This window comes from Phacochoerus africanus, chromosome X, assembly GCF_016906955.1.
Source record: "Phacochoerus africanus isolate WHEZ1 chromosome X, ROS_Pafr_v1, whole genome shotgun sequence".
Taxonomy (NCBI): Eukaryota; Metazoa; Chordata; class Mammalia; order Artiodactyla; family Suidae; genus Phacochoerus; species Phacochoerus africanus.
The window spans coordinates 58550319-58567910 of NC_062560.1; the positions used below are offsets into that span (position 1 = coordinate 58550319).

General features: G+C 37.2%; 1 protein-coding gene across 2 annotated transcripts in view; it reads right to left on the reverse strand.

The window, feature by feature from the left end:
- The window catches only part of OPHN1 (oligophrenin 1), a 556237-nt gene that overhangs the window by 215584 nt on the left and 323061 nt on the right, over nucleotides 1–17592 (reverse strand). For both annotated transcript variants that reach the window (XM_047764388.1, XM_047764386.1), the window contains exons 13-15: nucleotides 16292–16325; nucleotides 15394–15456; nucleotides 13958–14032 (exon numbers count right to left, since the gene is read on the reverse strand). In XM_047764388.1, coding sequence (XP_047620344.1) covers nucleotides 13958–14032; nucleotides 15394–15456; nucleotides 16292–16325 — 172 coding nt within the window. The remainder of the gene's footprint in view (nucleotides 1–13957; nucleotides 14033–15393; nucleotides 15457–16291; nucleotides 16326–17592) is intronic.

A 17592-nucleotide genomic window follows, 5' to 3' on the forward strand; every position in this document is an offset into this window, starting at 1 on the left:
CTAATTTTTGCTTTAATTGAAGAAGTATGTGGAACTTTGCTTAAGGCAACTGACAATTAACTACTTGTTCCATTATTAAGGATACATGGGGAACACATGAATATAAAATAATATCTGGATTTTTCTGTGGTCAGCACTGTCTCATTAGATTGGGGATCTCATTTATTAATTCACTAAAGCAGTCATTAATTCCACAAGTATTTACTGTATCAGCCATTGTGCTGGCTACTATATTCCTAGAAATCCAGGCATCTGGTGGAGAAACACAGAGAAATGCTAGAGTGTGTATTGTCTACCTGAGAATTCGGAAATTGCAATTTTCCCAGACAACAGCTAGTTTTGATCTGGGGAAGACTAGTCTTTCTTTTCTGATTACTTTGATAATTGTATCTGGATGGATTTCCAGTATGAATGAATGAGAAAGATTTTAGGGAAGTCATACTATATTAGAATGGAAGGCAAGGGATATGTGAAGAATGGGAGAAAAGAACAAATAAAGGGAAATAAATAATAACCACAAACATCAGTGTCTATTATATAGCAGGAATTCAATAAACACTGCATGAAAAATGAATAAAATGAAGAGAATTGCAAGACTGATCTAAAGAAATGGAGAAAGGGGTTCATAAGAGGAGAAAGAAGGATGTGGAAGAAAAGCAATAAGACTTGTATAAAGATGAGACTTAATGGAATTCAGACAGAGGAAATGAGGTTCATATTCCATATCAGGAGAAAGAATACCTTCCCTTTATCCCAAAGTTAATATATATTCCTTACATGCTTCATATAAATATTATGAAAGCTTGGTTCAAGGGACAGGCTATTGATTACAAAGGGGATACTGTGATTTTTCTTCTAATGTTTCATGTCCTTGAAAGAGAAGAAAAAAAAAGAGCTGGATCTGGAATATTTCAGAGGTTACTCTGGGAGGAAAATGTATAATTGTATCCATGAACTATAGCTTCTGTAAAATTCTAAGATCTGTGAGGAAAGGATTTCTTTTTATTATAGTTGATTCAAAATGTTCTGCAAATTTCTGATGTACAGAAAAGTGACCAAGTCATATATATATATGAATATATACATATATTCTTTTTCTCACATTATCCTCCATCATGTTCCTTCAAAAGCAACTATATATAGCTCCCTGTGCTATACAGTAGGTTCTCATTGATTATCCACTTCAAATGCAATAGTTTGCATCTACTAACCCCAAAATACCAGTGCATCCCACTAACTCCCCCTCCCCTTGGCAACCATAGGACCATTCTCCATGTCCAAGAGTTTCTTTCATTTCTGTAGATAGGTACATCTGAGCAATACAATAGATTCCAAATATAAATGATGTCATACGGTATTTGTCTTTCTCCTTCTGACTTATTCCACTTAGTATGAAAGTCTCTAGTTGTATTGATTTTGCTGCAAATGGCATTATTTCATTTTTAATGGCTGTGTAGTATTCCATTGTATATGTACCACATCTTCTTAATCCATTCATCTGTCAATGAAAATTAAGTTGTTTTCATGTCTTGGCTATTATAAATACTGCTGCTACGAACATAGGAGTACATGTAATTTTTTGAATGAAAGTTTGTATAGCTATATGCCCAGGAGTGTGATTGATGGATAACATGGTAGTTCTAAATTTATTTTCTCAGGTACCTCCATACTGTTTTCAATGGTGGTTATACCAATGTACATTCCCATCAAGAGTGAAGGGTTCAGTTTTCTCCACACCCTCTCCAGCATTTGTTCTTGTTGACTTCTTAATCATGGCCATTCTGACTGGTGTGAGGTGGCACCTCATTGTTCTTTGGATTTGAAATTCTCTAATAATAAGGGATGTTGAAAATTAATTGACCACAGGTGTCTGGGTTTATTCTGGGTTCTCTATTCTGTTACATTGGTCTATATGTCAGTTTTGGTACCAGTACCACACTGTCTTCATTAAGTAGTTTTATAATACTGTTTTAAATCTGGGAGAGTTATGCATCATGCTTGGTTTTTGTTCATATGTCTTGTTATGTCTTATGGTTCCATATAAATTTTGGGGTAGTTTGTTCTAGTTCTGTGAAAAATGTCATGGGTAATTTGATAGGGATTGCATTGAATTTGTAGATTGCTTTGGGTAGTATGGCCATTTTAACAATATTAATTCTTCCAATCCAGAAACATGGAATATTTCCATTTCTTTGACTTCTCTTTAATTTACCTGAATAATGTTTTATAGTTCTCATCAAATAAGTCTTTCACCACCGTGGTCAGCTTTATTCCTGGGTATATTCTTTTTTTTTCTAATACTTCAGTGTTGGTATACATAAATAAAACCAATTTCTGAATGTTAATCTTGTATCCTGCTACTTCGCTGAATTCATTGATCAGTTTGAGAAGTTTTTGTGTGGAGTACTTAGGGTTTTCTACATATAGTATCATCATCTGCATACAATGAAAATTTTACCTCTTCTCTTCCAATTGGACACCTTTTTGTTCTTTTTGTTTGCTGATTGCTGTGGCTAGGACTTCCAATACTATGATGGATAAAGGTGGAATTGGGTATCCTTGTATTATTCCAGAATTTAGTGGGAAGGCTTTCAGCTTTTTTCCATTGAGTATTATATTTGTGGTGGGTTTGTCACAAATAGCTTTTATTATGTTATGTTCCCTCTATACCCACCTTGGTATGAGTTTCTATCATGAATGGATGCTGGATTTTGTCAAATGTTTTTTCCACATTTATTGAAATGATCATGTAGATTTGACTTTTCTTAATGTGGTGTGTAACACTGATTGATTTTTGTATGTTGAATCATCCTTGTGAAGTTGGGATGAATCCCACTTGGTTGTGGTGTATGATCAACTTTATATGTTATTGGATTCATTTGGCTAAAATTTTGTTGAGAATTATTGGGTCTCTATGTATCAAAGATATTGGGTCTCTATGTATCAAGATATTGATATGAGGGTGATGGTGTCTTCATAGAATATCTCTGCAAGTGTTCCTTCTTCTTCAAACTTTTGGAAAAAATTAAGGATGTGTATAAATTCTTTTTATGTTTGGTAGAATTCGCCTGTGAAGCCATCTGGTATTGAAATTTGGTTTGTTGGGAATGTTTTTTAATACATACACAATTTCATTTGCAGTGATTGGTGTGTTCAATTGACCTATTTTTTCCTGATTAATTTTTGGCAGGCTGTATGTCTCTAGAAAGTTGTCTATTACTTCCAGGTTGTCAAATTTGTTGGTATACAATTGTTCATAGTATTCTCTTATGGGTTTTTTTTTTGGTATTTCTACAGTATTCTTTGAGATTTATCCTTTTTAATTTCTTATTTTGTTTGAGTTCTTTATCTGCTCTTCTTTGTGAGTCTGGCCAGAGCTTTGTCAATTCTGTACACCCTTTCAAAGAACCAGCTCTTTGTTTTATCGATTTTCCTCTTGTTTCTGAATCTCTATTTTATTGATTTCCTCTCTGATCATTATGATTTCCTCCCTTCTGAATTTAGGTTTGGTTTCTTCTTCTAATTCTTTTAGGTGGTAGGATAAGTTGTTGATTTGAGATTTTTCTTCTTTTCTGAGAAAAACCTGTATTGCTTTGAATTTCCCTCTAAGAAATGCTTTTGTGGCATCCCATAGATTTGGAATGGTTGTGTTTTCAATATCATTTGTCTCGAGGTACTTTTATTGGGGAGGACACACCCACAACATATGGAATTTCACAGGCTAAGGGTCTAATCAGAGCTATAGCTTCCAGCCTACACCACAGCCACAGCAACACTGGATCCAAGCCAATCTGCAAACTACACCACAGCTCAAGGCAATGTTGGATCCTTTACCCATTGAACAAGGCTAGGGATCAAACCAATGTCCTCATGGACACTAGTTGGATTCATTTCCACTGAGCCACGATATGAACTCCTTGAGGTATTTTTAAATTTCCCTTTTGATTTCCTCATTGACGCACTGGTTTTTTAGTAGCATGTTGCTTAGATTCAATGTAATCAGTTTTTTTCTCATTTCTTTTCTGTGGTTGATTTATAGCTTCATGCCATGTGGTCAGAGAATATACTTGAAATAATTTCTATATTCTTAAATTTATTGAGGTTTTGTGCCCCAGTATGTGGTCAATCCTTGAGAATGTTCCATGTGCACTTGAAAAGAATGTATATTCTGATTTGTTGGATGTAATGTCCTGAAAATATCAATTAAGCCTAACTTTTCTATTGTGTCATTTAGGATCTCTGTTGCCTTGTTCATTTTCTGTCTAGAGGATCTGTCTATTGCTGTGAGTGGGGTGTTAAAATCTATTATTGTATTCCCATCCACTTCTCCTTTTATGTCTGCTAGTATTTGTTGTATGTACTTGGGTTTTCCTATATAATGTACATATCTATGGATGAGTGCAATATCCTCTTCTTGAAAAGATCCTTTTATCATTAAATAGTGTCTTTCTTTGTATTTCAATATGGACTTTGTTTTAAAGCCTGTTTTGTCAGATATGAGCATTGCAACTCCTGATTTCCATTTGCACTAAATATCTTTTTCTATCCCCTCACTTTCAATTTATATGCATAATTTGCCATCAGGTGAGTCTTTTTTAGACAGCATACTGTAAGCTCTTGCTCTTTTATCCAATCTGCCCCTCTATGTCTTTTGATTGGAGCATTCAGCATTAAGGTAATTATTGATAAATATGTATTTGTTGCCAATTTAAACCTTGTTTTCTAGTTGATTCTATGTTTCTCCTTTTTTCATTTTTTTTTTTTTGTCTTTTTGCTATTTCTTTGGGCCGCTTCTGCAGCATATGGAGGTTGCCAGGCTAGGGGTCTAATCGGAGCTGTAGCCACCGGCCTACGCTACAGCCACAGCAACACGGGATCTGAGCTGTGTCTGCAACCTACACCACAGCTCACGGCAACACCAGATCATTAACCCACTGAGCAAGGGCAGGGACTGAACCTGCAACCTCATGGTTCCTAGTCGGATTCGTTAACCACTGCACCATGCCGGGAACTCACTTTTTTCATTTTTTTGATGGGATGATTTATTTTTATTTTATGCTTGTGTCCTGTTCTTTTGCGTTCTTGTGAATGCAGTGTTTGGTTTCGATTTGTGGTTGCCCTGTTTTTCAAGTACATTAACTCCTTCCTGTATCTGCTTGTTTTGGCCTGATACTCATATAGGCTCATACACATGCTATGAAAAAAGTCTTGATGTTCTTGCTCTCGTTCTCTACATTTTATGAGTTTGAAGTCCTTATTTAATACCTTCAGGTTTATCCTTTTGCTGTTCTTTGTGTTTATCATCACTTTTACAATATTTTTTCCTTTTAGTTCTGTATACTGGCTTATTTAACTGATTGGTTTCCAATTGTGATTTCTGCCATTCTATTTCTTCTTCTTTTTATTTAGAGAAGCCCTTTCAGTATTTGTTTTAGAATGGGTTTAATATAGCTTTGATCTTTCAGTTTTTGTATTTTGGAGAAATTCTTTATTTCTCCTTCTATTTTAAATAATATCCTTTCTGAGTAGAGTATTCTAGGTTTGCCCCCACCACCTGCAGACCATGCAAGCGGCCCAGTGTCATGCTTAGCCTGTGCAGTTGGCAGCCTGCTGCCCTTAGCCCATGTAAGAGGCACCCAGCCACCAGTGGCTCATACATAAGGCACATCATTGCCCATAGCCCATGCAAGTGGTGCCTCACCACCTGTAGTCTGTGTCAGAGGTGCCCCACCCTCTTTGAGTCCAAGCATGTGCAGGGAAAGATATTTCCATGGCCATCCACCCCTCCTCTTCTTGCCCTCCCCAGCAATTGAGCCTTGCTTCTCCTGTGGGCCCAGACCTCCTCCTGGGTTCCTTGGGTTCCCCCAGATGTTATGCTCCACTCTCCATTCCATGGTGCACTGCTCCCTACCCCTCATGTTGTCTCCAAAGAGTCAACCCTAGTCCTCTTGCTGGAACTGACCTCTGGAGCCTGAGTCACAATGCCCAGCCCCTGCCCAAGCATCTCAGTGTAAGGTGTCCAGGGGTTGTGGCACTGATAGTCTGTGTGGCTCTCATTCTGCTTTGTTCTCCTCAGTCAAGTTGCTGTGCTTTTCTCCAAGACTTTGAGGTTCCTCCATCTCAGTTGATCTCTGCATTGGTTAGGTGGATTCCCAGGGTGTGGGTTCCTTTCCTCTTTCACAGCTAGCTCTCAGGATTGCTTGGCCCATCCTGACTCCTTTTCTTTCTCTCTGTCTTTTTTTTCCCCTTTTGTTCTACCCAGTTATGTGGAGTGTTTCTTGCCATTTTTGGAGGTTTGAGGTCTTCTGCCACCATTCAGTAGATGTTCTGTGTGAATTGCTCTACATGTAGGTTTTTTTTTTTTTGATGTGTTTGTGGGAGAAGTTGAGCACCTCATCTTAATCCTATGCCACCTTGATCCCTTCCCCTAGGAAAGAAATTTTTGTCTGCCTTTCTTTGCTACAATACCTACCACCTGATACAGTGGTTAGCACACATGAAGCAAGGAAGTGGGCTCAGTTGCCAAAGGCAAGGAAACGGGTTCTCTTCCAGACCATCTGGAAGGAATTTAACCCTGCCAATATCTTGATTTTACTTCCATCATTTTACTTCCATTGACCTCTGACCTCCTGAAGTGTAAGAAAAAAATTTGTGTTGCTTTAAGCCACTATGTGGCAATTTGTTATGGCGGCAATAGGACACTAATATGAAAACTTTCCTGGTTCCTTATTCATGGTGAGATAACTGTCAGACTGTCCCTAGACCAGAAACCAGCAGCATGGTGCAGATGGGGCAAGGGAGTTACCAGATTCATATGCCAGCTTTAATTTATTTTTTGTAAATTAAAGTACCCCTGAAACAAAACTTCGTATCCCACCTTTTACATTTGACAGGAATGCAAAGAAAGGGCAATATGTTTGTTGGGAACTTAACATGAATTTAGTATCAGTTATTCAGATCTTGATGAAACAACAGAAAAAAATGTTTAGACTACAAGACATTTCTAAAAGTTTTTGACATCAGCTTAAAAACTAATGACAATTAAGACATAATTTTAAAGGATTTAAATAGATATGATAAATTATTTCAGCCTTCAGTAGTATCAGTTCAAAGCAAGCATGATGTGAGAATAATCAAAGTATCTAGTTTAGTAAGTATAGTCATGATTGATGTATAAAACCGATATGAATTTTTTTAAAAAATGTACACACAAGCACACACACACACATACACACACACATACACACACACACAGAGATCTGGACTTCAGAATAAAAATACTTTGATATGAATTGAAAGTTAAAGCCCTCCACTACATTGGAATATAATAAACAGCATTAACATAAAGAATTGCTTTAAAGATTAATGCATAGAGCTCAATTTCTGCAACTCTTGAAGTGGATCTTGACATGCTTTTGTTTTATTTGCAAGGCAACTTAATTCTCTTTCAGCCAAAGAGCTCATATAATTTGAAGTTGCTTCTCTTTAATATATACTTATTATCTATTTATCTAGATATATGTCAGTTTAATATTAAAGTTAAGTTTTTGGATGCTGAATATTTTGCATTAAGTATGGAAATAAAGAATGTCAACTATCATACATTTGTGTGTTTCTACTAGATTTAACTCTCTACATATGACTGTATTAGGTGGTGTTCCACCTGGTTTCTGAAAATAAAATTTATTTTCTTTTAAGAGCATAACTATGAAAGGAGAAATTTAAATACTTAAATAAGTAACATCTCAGTGATTTGTTACTTCACTCACCATGCCAACTGCTCCTCTGTTAAATTCAGTAGGCCTCTGGTATGCTAACAATACTGTAGGAACAATGTTTCTCTGTGTATGGTTTCCTAGCCAGATTCAACTTCATCAAGAACCTCTGATTCAAAAAATTGCAGAGGAAGCGATACTCCCAAACTCATTCTATGAGGCCACTGTCACCCTGGTACCAAAACCAGACAAAGACTCCACAAAAAAAGAAAACTACAGGCAAATATCACTGATGAACATCGATGCAAAAATCCTCAACAAAATACTAGCAAACCACATCCAACAATACATTAAAAGGATTATGCGTGATGATCAAGTGGGATTTACCCCAGGGATGCAAGGGTTCTACAATATCCACAAATCCACCAGTGTGATACACCACATTAACAAACTGAAGAATAAAAACCGTATGATCCTCTCAATAGACGCGGAAAAAGCCTTTGACAAAATCCAACACCCATTTCTTATAAAAACCCTTCAGAAAGTGGGCATAGCGGGAACCTACCTCAACATGATAAAGGCCATATACGACAAACCCACAGCGAACATCATTCTCAATGGTGAAAAGCTGAAAGAATTCCCACTGAGATCAGGAACAAGACAAGGATGTCTACTCTCGCCACTACTCTTCAACATAGTTCTGGAAGTCCTAGCCACAGCAATCAGAGAAGTAAAAGAAATAAAAGGAATCCAAATTGGAAAGGAAGAAGTAAAACTATCGCTATTTGCAGATGACATGATACTATACCTAGAGAATCCTAAAGACTCTACCAGAAAACTGTTAGAGCTTATCCACGAATTTGGCAAAGTTGCAGGATACAAAAGCAATACACAGAAATCAATAGCGTTTCTATATACTAACAATGAAAAAGCAGAAAAGGAAATTAGGGAAGCAATCCCATTTCCCATCACATCCAAAAGAATAAAATACCTAGGAATAAACCTACCTAAAGAGACAAAAGACCTGTACTCTGAAAACTATAAGACACTGGTGAAAGAAATCAAAGATGACACAAGTAGATGGAAAGACATACCATGCTCTTGGATTGGAAGAGTTAATATTATCAAAACGACTATACTACCCAAGGCAATCTACAGAGTCAATGCAATCCCTATCAAATTACCAAGGACTTTTTTCACAGAACTCGAACAAAATATTTTAAAGTTTGTTTGGAAGTACAAAAGACCCAGAATAGCCAAAGACATCCTGAAAAAGAAAAATGGAGCTGGAGGAATCAGGCTCCCGGACTTCAGACTATACTACAAAGCAACAGTCGTCAAAACTGCATGGTACTGGCACAAAGACAGAAATATAGATCGGTGGAACAGGATAGAAAGCCCAGAATTAACCCCATGCACCTACAGCCAACTAATCTATGACAAAGGAGGCAAGGATATACAATGGAGAAAGGACAGCTTGTTCAATAAGTGGTGCTGGGAAAACTGGACAGCCACATGGAAAAGAATGAAATTAGACCACTCCCTAACACCATATGCAAAAATAATCTCCAAATCGATTAAAGACCTAGATATAAGACCAGACACTATCAAACACCTAGAGGAAAACATAGGCCCAACACTCTCTGACATAAACGACAGCAACATCTTCTCAGATCCACCTTTTAGAGTACTGACAATAAAAAGAAAAACAAACAAATGGGACCTAATCAAACTTAAAAGTTTCTGCACAACAAAGGAAACTCTAAACAACACAAAAAGACAACCCACAGAATGGGAGAAAATCTTTGCAAGTGAATCAACTGACAAGGGATGGATCTCCAAAATTTATAAACACCTTCTGCAGCTCCATACCAAAAAAACAAACAACCCCATCAACAAATGGGCAGAAGATCTAAACAGACAGTTCTCCAAAGAAGACATACAGATGGCCGAAGCACACATGAAAAGATGTTCAGCATCACTCATTATTAGAGAAATTCAAATCAAAACCACAATGAGGTTCCACCCAACACCAGCCAGAATGGCCATCATCGAAAAGTCTATACACAATAAGTGCTGGAGAGGGTGTGGAGAAAAAGGAACCCTATGACACTGTTGGTGGGATTGTAAATTGGTGCAACCACTGTGGAAACCAGTATGGAGATTCCTCAGAAAACTGAAAATAGAACTCCCATTTGATCCAGTAATCCCACTCCTGGGCATCTATCCAGAGAAAACCACGACTCGCAAAGACACATGTACTTCAATGTTCATTGCAGCACTATTTTCAATAGCCAAGACATGGAAACAACCTAAATGTCCATGGACAGAGGAGTGGATCCAGAAGATGTGGTACATATACACAACAGAATATTACTCAGCCATTAAAAAGAACGAAATACTGGCATTTTTAGCAACATGGATGGACCTAGACCTTATCATGCTAAGTGAAGTCAGCCATACAATGAGACACCAACATCAAATGCTTTCACTGACATGTGGAATCTGAAAAAAAAAAGACAGATGGTACTTCTTTGCAGAACAGATGCTGACTCACAGACATTGAAAACTTATGGTCTCTGGAGGAGACAGTTTGGGAGGTGGGGGGATGTGCTTGGGCTGTGGGATGGAAATCCTGTGAAATTAGATTTTTATGATCATTATACATCTACAGATGTGATAAATTCATTTGAGTAATAATAAAAAAAAGAACCTTTGTTAATACATCCAGTCTCTTTTCTCTCCATGCCTGGTCTTACTCCTCTGCTCCAGTCATTGTAAAATACTTAGTCTCTAGAGCAAAACATGATCTCAGAGTCTGACTGAAGGAAGAGCTACTGAGCAACTACAATGTGCCAGGTACACAGACATTATTATGAGCATAATTATGATTATAAAGATAAAAGGTATTATCATTAATAAGATGCCTTAGTAAAGGGTAGAGAATCAGAACTCATAGATATGGTACCAAGTTGTCTCTGAGGTGATCAGATTAGATTCTCTGTGACAAAGGTAGTTTTTGATGAATTCAGCACAAGTGAAGACTCTATCCATCACAGTATGTAGGGTCTGCTAACATAGGGCATAATGCAACAATCTGCAGTGGGGGGGAAATGTGACTAACCAACTAACAGGCTGAATGAAAATTTTTATTTGCCAAAAAGACAGGTTTTCAGGTTAGAGAAGTACAGAAGGCTTTAGTAAACAATTGAGGACAGCCCACAGGCATATATTATAGGACATGCCATAGAGAAAGTGGTCTGCAGATTATTTGGGTTAAAAAAAAAAGTGCCTGGAAGTGTCTCTTTGACTGGAATAGAGCATGAGGCATAAAGAAACAAGTAAGGCAAAAATATCAGGCTGGCAAAAGGAAATAAATGCTCTTCCTCCTGGATAAGTATGGTGAGCCTACATGAAATCAAGACAGCCAGTGCCGAGCGGTGTGTGAAAAGTGTGGGGTAGGTCAAAAGAAGAAGGGTAATTTTGAGTATCCCAGTAAGAATCCCCAGAAGGCATAACATGAAAAAAGTTTAGAAGGGAGGTCTCCTTACATAATTATAGATTATAAACTAGCTGAGCAACAGTCTTCTCCATAGAATATAAGTCCCACAAAGGTAGGAAATATGAGTGTTTTTTTTTTTCAGCTATGTAATCTACAGCCCTGGCCCTTAGTACTCACCTATTTGATAAATGAATGAATAAATGTATGAGGATCATCATACAGATCTAAAATTTCTTAGAGTTGGGGCAGGGATCCGGGTTTACCAATTTTATGAATATAAAGTATATTAACACTGTTTTACATTATATTTATAAATATATTCAGAACTTCTTTGTATATTTTTCAGATATTCCTATGAGTACTAATATTTGGAGGCTGATGTTGAACAGATACAATATGCTAGCCCTGCCACTTTCCATGATACTTTAACTGAATTATACTGTCATGTGTGATCTGAATTAACAATTTTAGTCCTACTGAAGCCTGAAACAGAAGGCTACAATCAGTACGATGTCTAGCATGGCATTTTTTAGCTTATCATTCATCAGGTAAAAGAATGTAGTGATACTGGAAACAGAATTCTAAGTAGTTAATCTGAGTTTAATAATTTTTCGGAGACTAAATATTCTGGGCCATGTTGCCAACTGTTTTAGATATGAAAAAAATGGCTTTCAGCTTATAAAACACAATGTAAATTAACCAGGAATAATACAACTTAAATTTTTGAAAGCCAGCAATGTAAAGTGATAAATAAATACAGATACTGAGGTACCAGTGATGTAATCTACAATACAAAATCTTCACAACCTTTATTACTAGATGCTGCAGAACCATCAAATGCTAATATGGCTGGGATGTCAGGCATGCAGGGATATGGAAGGTAAGCTATTCATCACAGAAGAGACCAAAAATATATGCTTTATCCAAACTGTAGCCTTTTACACTCAATTTGTTCTTTGATACTTTATGAGAACTGAGATACAGTGTTGCCAGATAGTTTACTACCATTCACAGTAGGAACAGCAGGTTGTCAGGAAGAGATTAACAATGAGCTTGGTTTTAAGTGACTGTGGAATGTCTATGTACAGAGGTACCTGTAGAATATCTATGAACAGAGATCTTGTGCAAAAATTCCAGTACTGATTCCCTCAGCCTTTGGAAGTTATTTGCCTCAGCCATGATCAGTTTCGTCCATTTATCAGAGTGTGATCAGTCCAATGTGTGCAATGACCCTAATACATTTGAGAAGCACAGGTCCAGTGGTAAATTGGATCCATAAGTTTAGAACTCATGAGATATGTCTGGACTAGTGATTTTTTAAGTGCTGTCAGCACAAAGGCGCTAGTAAACACCACCACATAGAGGGACTTCCACTCCTGGCCATGTTGGAATAACTGGGACCAGACTTACTACTCTCTTATTGTAACAATTACAACATGGGACAAAATATGTGAAAGAGCTGTTAGTAGTCATTGACCAATACACACTATAAGGCTATGACTCTGAAAAGGGGGAAAAAGCAAGATAAGCCCTACCAAGATCGCTATCTGAAACACTTTCTAGAAGGTAGCATGGAGAGTGAGAATTCGAGCTGAGCATGGAGGTCATGCTCAGTTGAAGTGACAAAGATCAAAGTTCAGAGAGGCTGAGGAAACTAGAATTTGCAGGGCAGGTTTCCAGAGAAGAGAGAGCTACGAAGAAAAATAACCAAAAAAAAAAAAAAAAAACCCTACCTATAGGTTCCCTTGAATCTGCCATTGAATATAAAACCATGAGTGACTAGGATAAAAATCCATGAGACTAGACAAAGAAATACCAAGAAGCTTTCAGCTGAACAATACCCATAACTCACACAAAGCTAGCAGGTATTTAAGCTCCAATTAGTAAGAATTAAGAGACAAAAGAAGACAGATCTTAGAAGTAGGGCTAAACTAGCCAGGAAAGTATACTTTGTATTTGTCCTAACAAGTTTAAAAACAATCTTCAAATGGATCAAGTTGATCCACAAGTACCTGCCTGTAAAACAAAATTCAACACTCTTTAAAAGAAGTCAACAAAATTGAAACACTAAGTCATGATATCCGACATGCAACAAAAAAATTACTAGATACATAGAAAAAGAAAAATGTGATCCATACCTAGGAAAAAAATCAATCATTGGGAAAACATACAGAGGAAGAAGTGAAAAGGGGCAAAGATAGAATGCTGGGAAATACTCATATAAGATTTAAAATATATGAAGAAAAAGATCTGACAAAAGTCACCTGGAAGGAGACTGTTGAGTCATAGAAGTCATGTAGCAAGAAAGTTTCAAAAAGGAGGGAGTGGTCAATGAGGAGATCAGGCAAGATAAACACTGAAAACTGCTCACTGGATTTCAGACGAGATTGGGAACATTCGGGGTGGTACAGCCGACGGCACCCACTGGATTTCAAAAAAAGATAGGCTTCTTCTTCTAAGCCTGGCCAGAGTAGCACCAATGGATAGGTTGAGTAGAATCCACATTACATAGAGTTTGAGGAGTGGACAAGATATAAGAAAGGAGAGATGCTAGTCATTGCTTCAAGACAAGATGGTCTCTGACACAGTATAGGCAAACAAGTGTACATTTTATGTTTGAAAATATTTTAAAAATATATTCTACAACCTTATTTAGCAAAGCCCCATTTCTCTTAGAGCCACATTCCTTCCTAATACACAAAAAAACTTCCAATAGGAATTACAAAATTAAAATTGTTACCAAAAAAGGCATTCAGCAGCTTCTGAACTTGAATATTGCTGCCCACAGTACGGTACAATCCCTCTGTCTTGATCCCTAGGGAAAGAAAACCAGGTCAGTTTTGTTTACAGAGCTAGAGCTTCCATCTCCCTCAGGATAGAGAAAGTAGGCACTAATACAATGGAGTCATTTATAAAAGGAAAGGGTCTCCCTACTCTCTTCAAGCTCTCCATACCTCCACTGCAATAGGGAAACCATCCTGAAACATCTCCACAAATAATTCTTTCCATACTTCCATCTGTATTGTACCAAGCCCTCATTAACCTGAATAGAAAAGAACACACTCTATAGTAAAAAGAATAAAATGCTTAGGTGAGTAGCAGCAGATTGTGGATAAAGGTGTTGCCATTGTGAAAAGTGGCTAGAGTTTAGAAAATGAGGAAATATCAACTTTCAAGTTGCCCTTGAGCAGTGATATAAGGTAAAAGAGGGCTGGAGTGCGACAGATGTGATGCAGACAGCCATTTTGCACAGAGAAAGATTGAAGGATCATTTTAAAAAAGAGAGATAACTGGCTCAAAGACTACAATCACCTGCATCCAAAATATTCTCAGAAAGAAAACAGTATTGTCAACCTGGAAAAGTACTGATGCCATATTTGTCTCACTTTAGCTTTGTCCCCATCAATTTTTAAACTAATATATACTGTGGTAGAAACTGAACTCTTGTTTCTTTAGGATGAAACTATCAAAACATTACTTGAATAGTGCCAGGTAGTATTTTAGAATACTTTACAAGCCATTTGAAGCCATTAATCTTTAAAAGCAAAAAACCACAGACTATCCAAACATGGTTAATTAAATACCGCAGATTTGGAATTTGCTGCAGTTTTTAAAACTGCGTTTAGTCTTCAATTTTATAAACAGTCTTAATTTCTAAAATGGGTCCTGACTAATAGATGACATCATTGTTACTTTAGAAAAATTGCCCAGGATAAATTCAGAATGACCAGATTTTGCCATTAGCAATAACATGGGTGGATTTTGAGGGTATTATGCTAAGTTAAATAAGTCAGACAGAGAAAGAAAAACACTGTACGATATCACTTATTTGTGGAATCTAAAAAATAAAATAAAATAGTGAATATAACAAAAAAGAAACACACTCACAGACAGAGAGAACAAACTAGTGGCTACCAGTGGTGAGGGGGTAAAATAGGGGTAAGGGAGTAAGAGGTACAAACTATTATATGTAAAATAAGCTACAAGAAAATATTGTACAAGACATAGAATATAGCCAATATTTATAACTATAAATGGAATATAATCTTTTAAAATTGTGAATCACTATATTATACACCTGTAACTATGTCAATGAAAATTAAATAAATAATAAAGCTATTAAAATCAAAGAATGACTAGATTAAAACACTGCCAAGACTACCGTTCATATCATACCTTTGCTCTCAATGACATTGATGCATTTCCTAACAAACTTGAACCCCACTTCATTCAGCTCCACTGTTTCAAGCAAAAAGAAAGCAGAATTAGAGCTCGCTGAAATAAGCTTCACCTACCAAACATTCAACATTCTTGCAGTGAGATTGCAGTAAGAGAACTATGGGTTTGGTTGCTCTCTTCAATCACCCTTAATAGAAAGATCTTTCATTTGGGGAAGTGGTTACTCTTATAACACCAAATGATTTTACTTGGCCCTTTGCATTATGTCTGCTTCCAGCATGAGTGACATCAAATGTAAAATGTTAAGCAAGAAATGCACACAATTTCAATCATGTGTCTAGAACAAGAAGTATATAGTATGTTTCTCTATATTACTACTACGACCCCACCTATAGACTAAGATGAAATGACTTTCTTAGTTTAATCAATAGACATTTTCTAAAAAATCAGATCTGGATTTCATTCCACACAGAGATATCCATAAATACACTTGCATCGATATTACATATCATTGATGATAGCATTTACTGTGATTAGTTAGGATAGCTGTCAGTTTATACAGACGAGATAAAAAATGTGACTTACGGAGTTCCTGTCGTGGCGCAGTGGTTAACGAATTCAACTAGGAACCATGAGGTTGCGGGTTCGGTCCCTGCCCTTGCTCAGTGGGTTAACGATCCGGCGTTGCCGTGAGCTGTGGTGTAGGTTGCAGACGCGGCTCCGATCCCGCGTTGCTGTGGCTCTGGCGTAGGCCGGTGGCTACAGCTCCGATTCAACCCCTAGCCTGGGAACCTCCATATGCCGCGGGAGCGGCCCAAGAAATAGCAACAACAACAACAACAACAACAACAACAACAACAACAAAAGACAAAAGACAAAAAAAAATGTGACTTACTTTCTTCCTGTTTTGTTATGGGACTGTGGTAGATCTATAAAAGAAGAGAAAAAAAAAGAGCCATGGCTATTGAAAATCACTATAGGTAAGTACAGCAAATATTAAATCTCTTTCCCCGAATAAGCCATCAAAACCATTAGCAACTTTAAGTCTTTATAAGAAAGAAAGTGGGCAGTTCCCTGGTGGCCTAGTGGTTAAGGAACCAGCATTATCACTACTGTGGCTTGGGTCACTGCTGTGGCATGGGTTCAGTCCCTGGCCTGGGAATTTACTTATGCCATGGGCAGAGCTAAGAAAGCAAACAAACAAAAAAGAAAGTAGGCTAAACAGAATCATCTTTGCTCAGGCCACTAGAAACAGTGGATTAACAATCCTTGGACTCTGTGTTGGGTTTCATACAGTACACTACAGTTGCAGCCTACCCATCTTAGACATTTATGTACGTAAAACTTGGAGAATTTGATGGAGCAAGAGAACATGAGAGAAAGGGAATGGTTTTCTCATGGACACCTGGGTAATTGGCATCGATGATAAAATTTAAATATTCCTAATACCAACTTCTCACCTGAAAAAAACTAGTTAATGGTTATTTACTTGTAGAAAGGCAAGTGCTCATCTGAAAGAGATCTATGCATTCACCAAAATTTCTCTCAGTCAGCTTAAAGTATGCATTGGGATAGCTATGTGAAACCAAAGAGGAGACCCTTGACTCTTTAAGTCTAGTCTTGGCTCTGTCTCTACCTCATTATGAAATAATGGCATGTCCTTTTCATTCTCTAGGTCTCAAAATTCATAACTCAGAAATGATCGAGGATGGAGTAGATGTTCCTTCATCTGGTCTCTTTGACACTTTAAGCAAAGGGAAGCATACCATGCTTAGGATCAGTGAATTAGGCGGTTTAGTAAAGCAGCAACATTAGTAATGTGAGGCTACAGGAAAAAGGAAAAAAAAAAAGTCCTCTATATGCCATCTGTAGAATGTGCTTTAGCAATGTCTCCTTTTAAAATAAATTTTTCTATGTGTGTATGCCCATGGATTTCAGTGAGAGGTTTCTGTGTTTGGCCAGCATTTTCTGCTACTTTAAGAAAGGATATGTGAAACATTTGCCATATCAAATCAGTAAAGATCACATTCAGTGGGCCCATGTTTAACATTATTCTCCACAAAAACAATCTGTATCCTTGGATCTTTAAAACCTTAAAGGAAACTTGTGGTGGCAGAGGAGGAGAGAGGTTGGTGGAGGGATGGAGTGGGAGTTTGGATTTAGCAGATGCAAACTATTATATATGGGATGGATAGC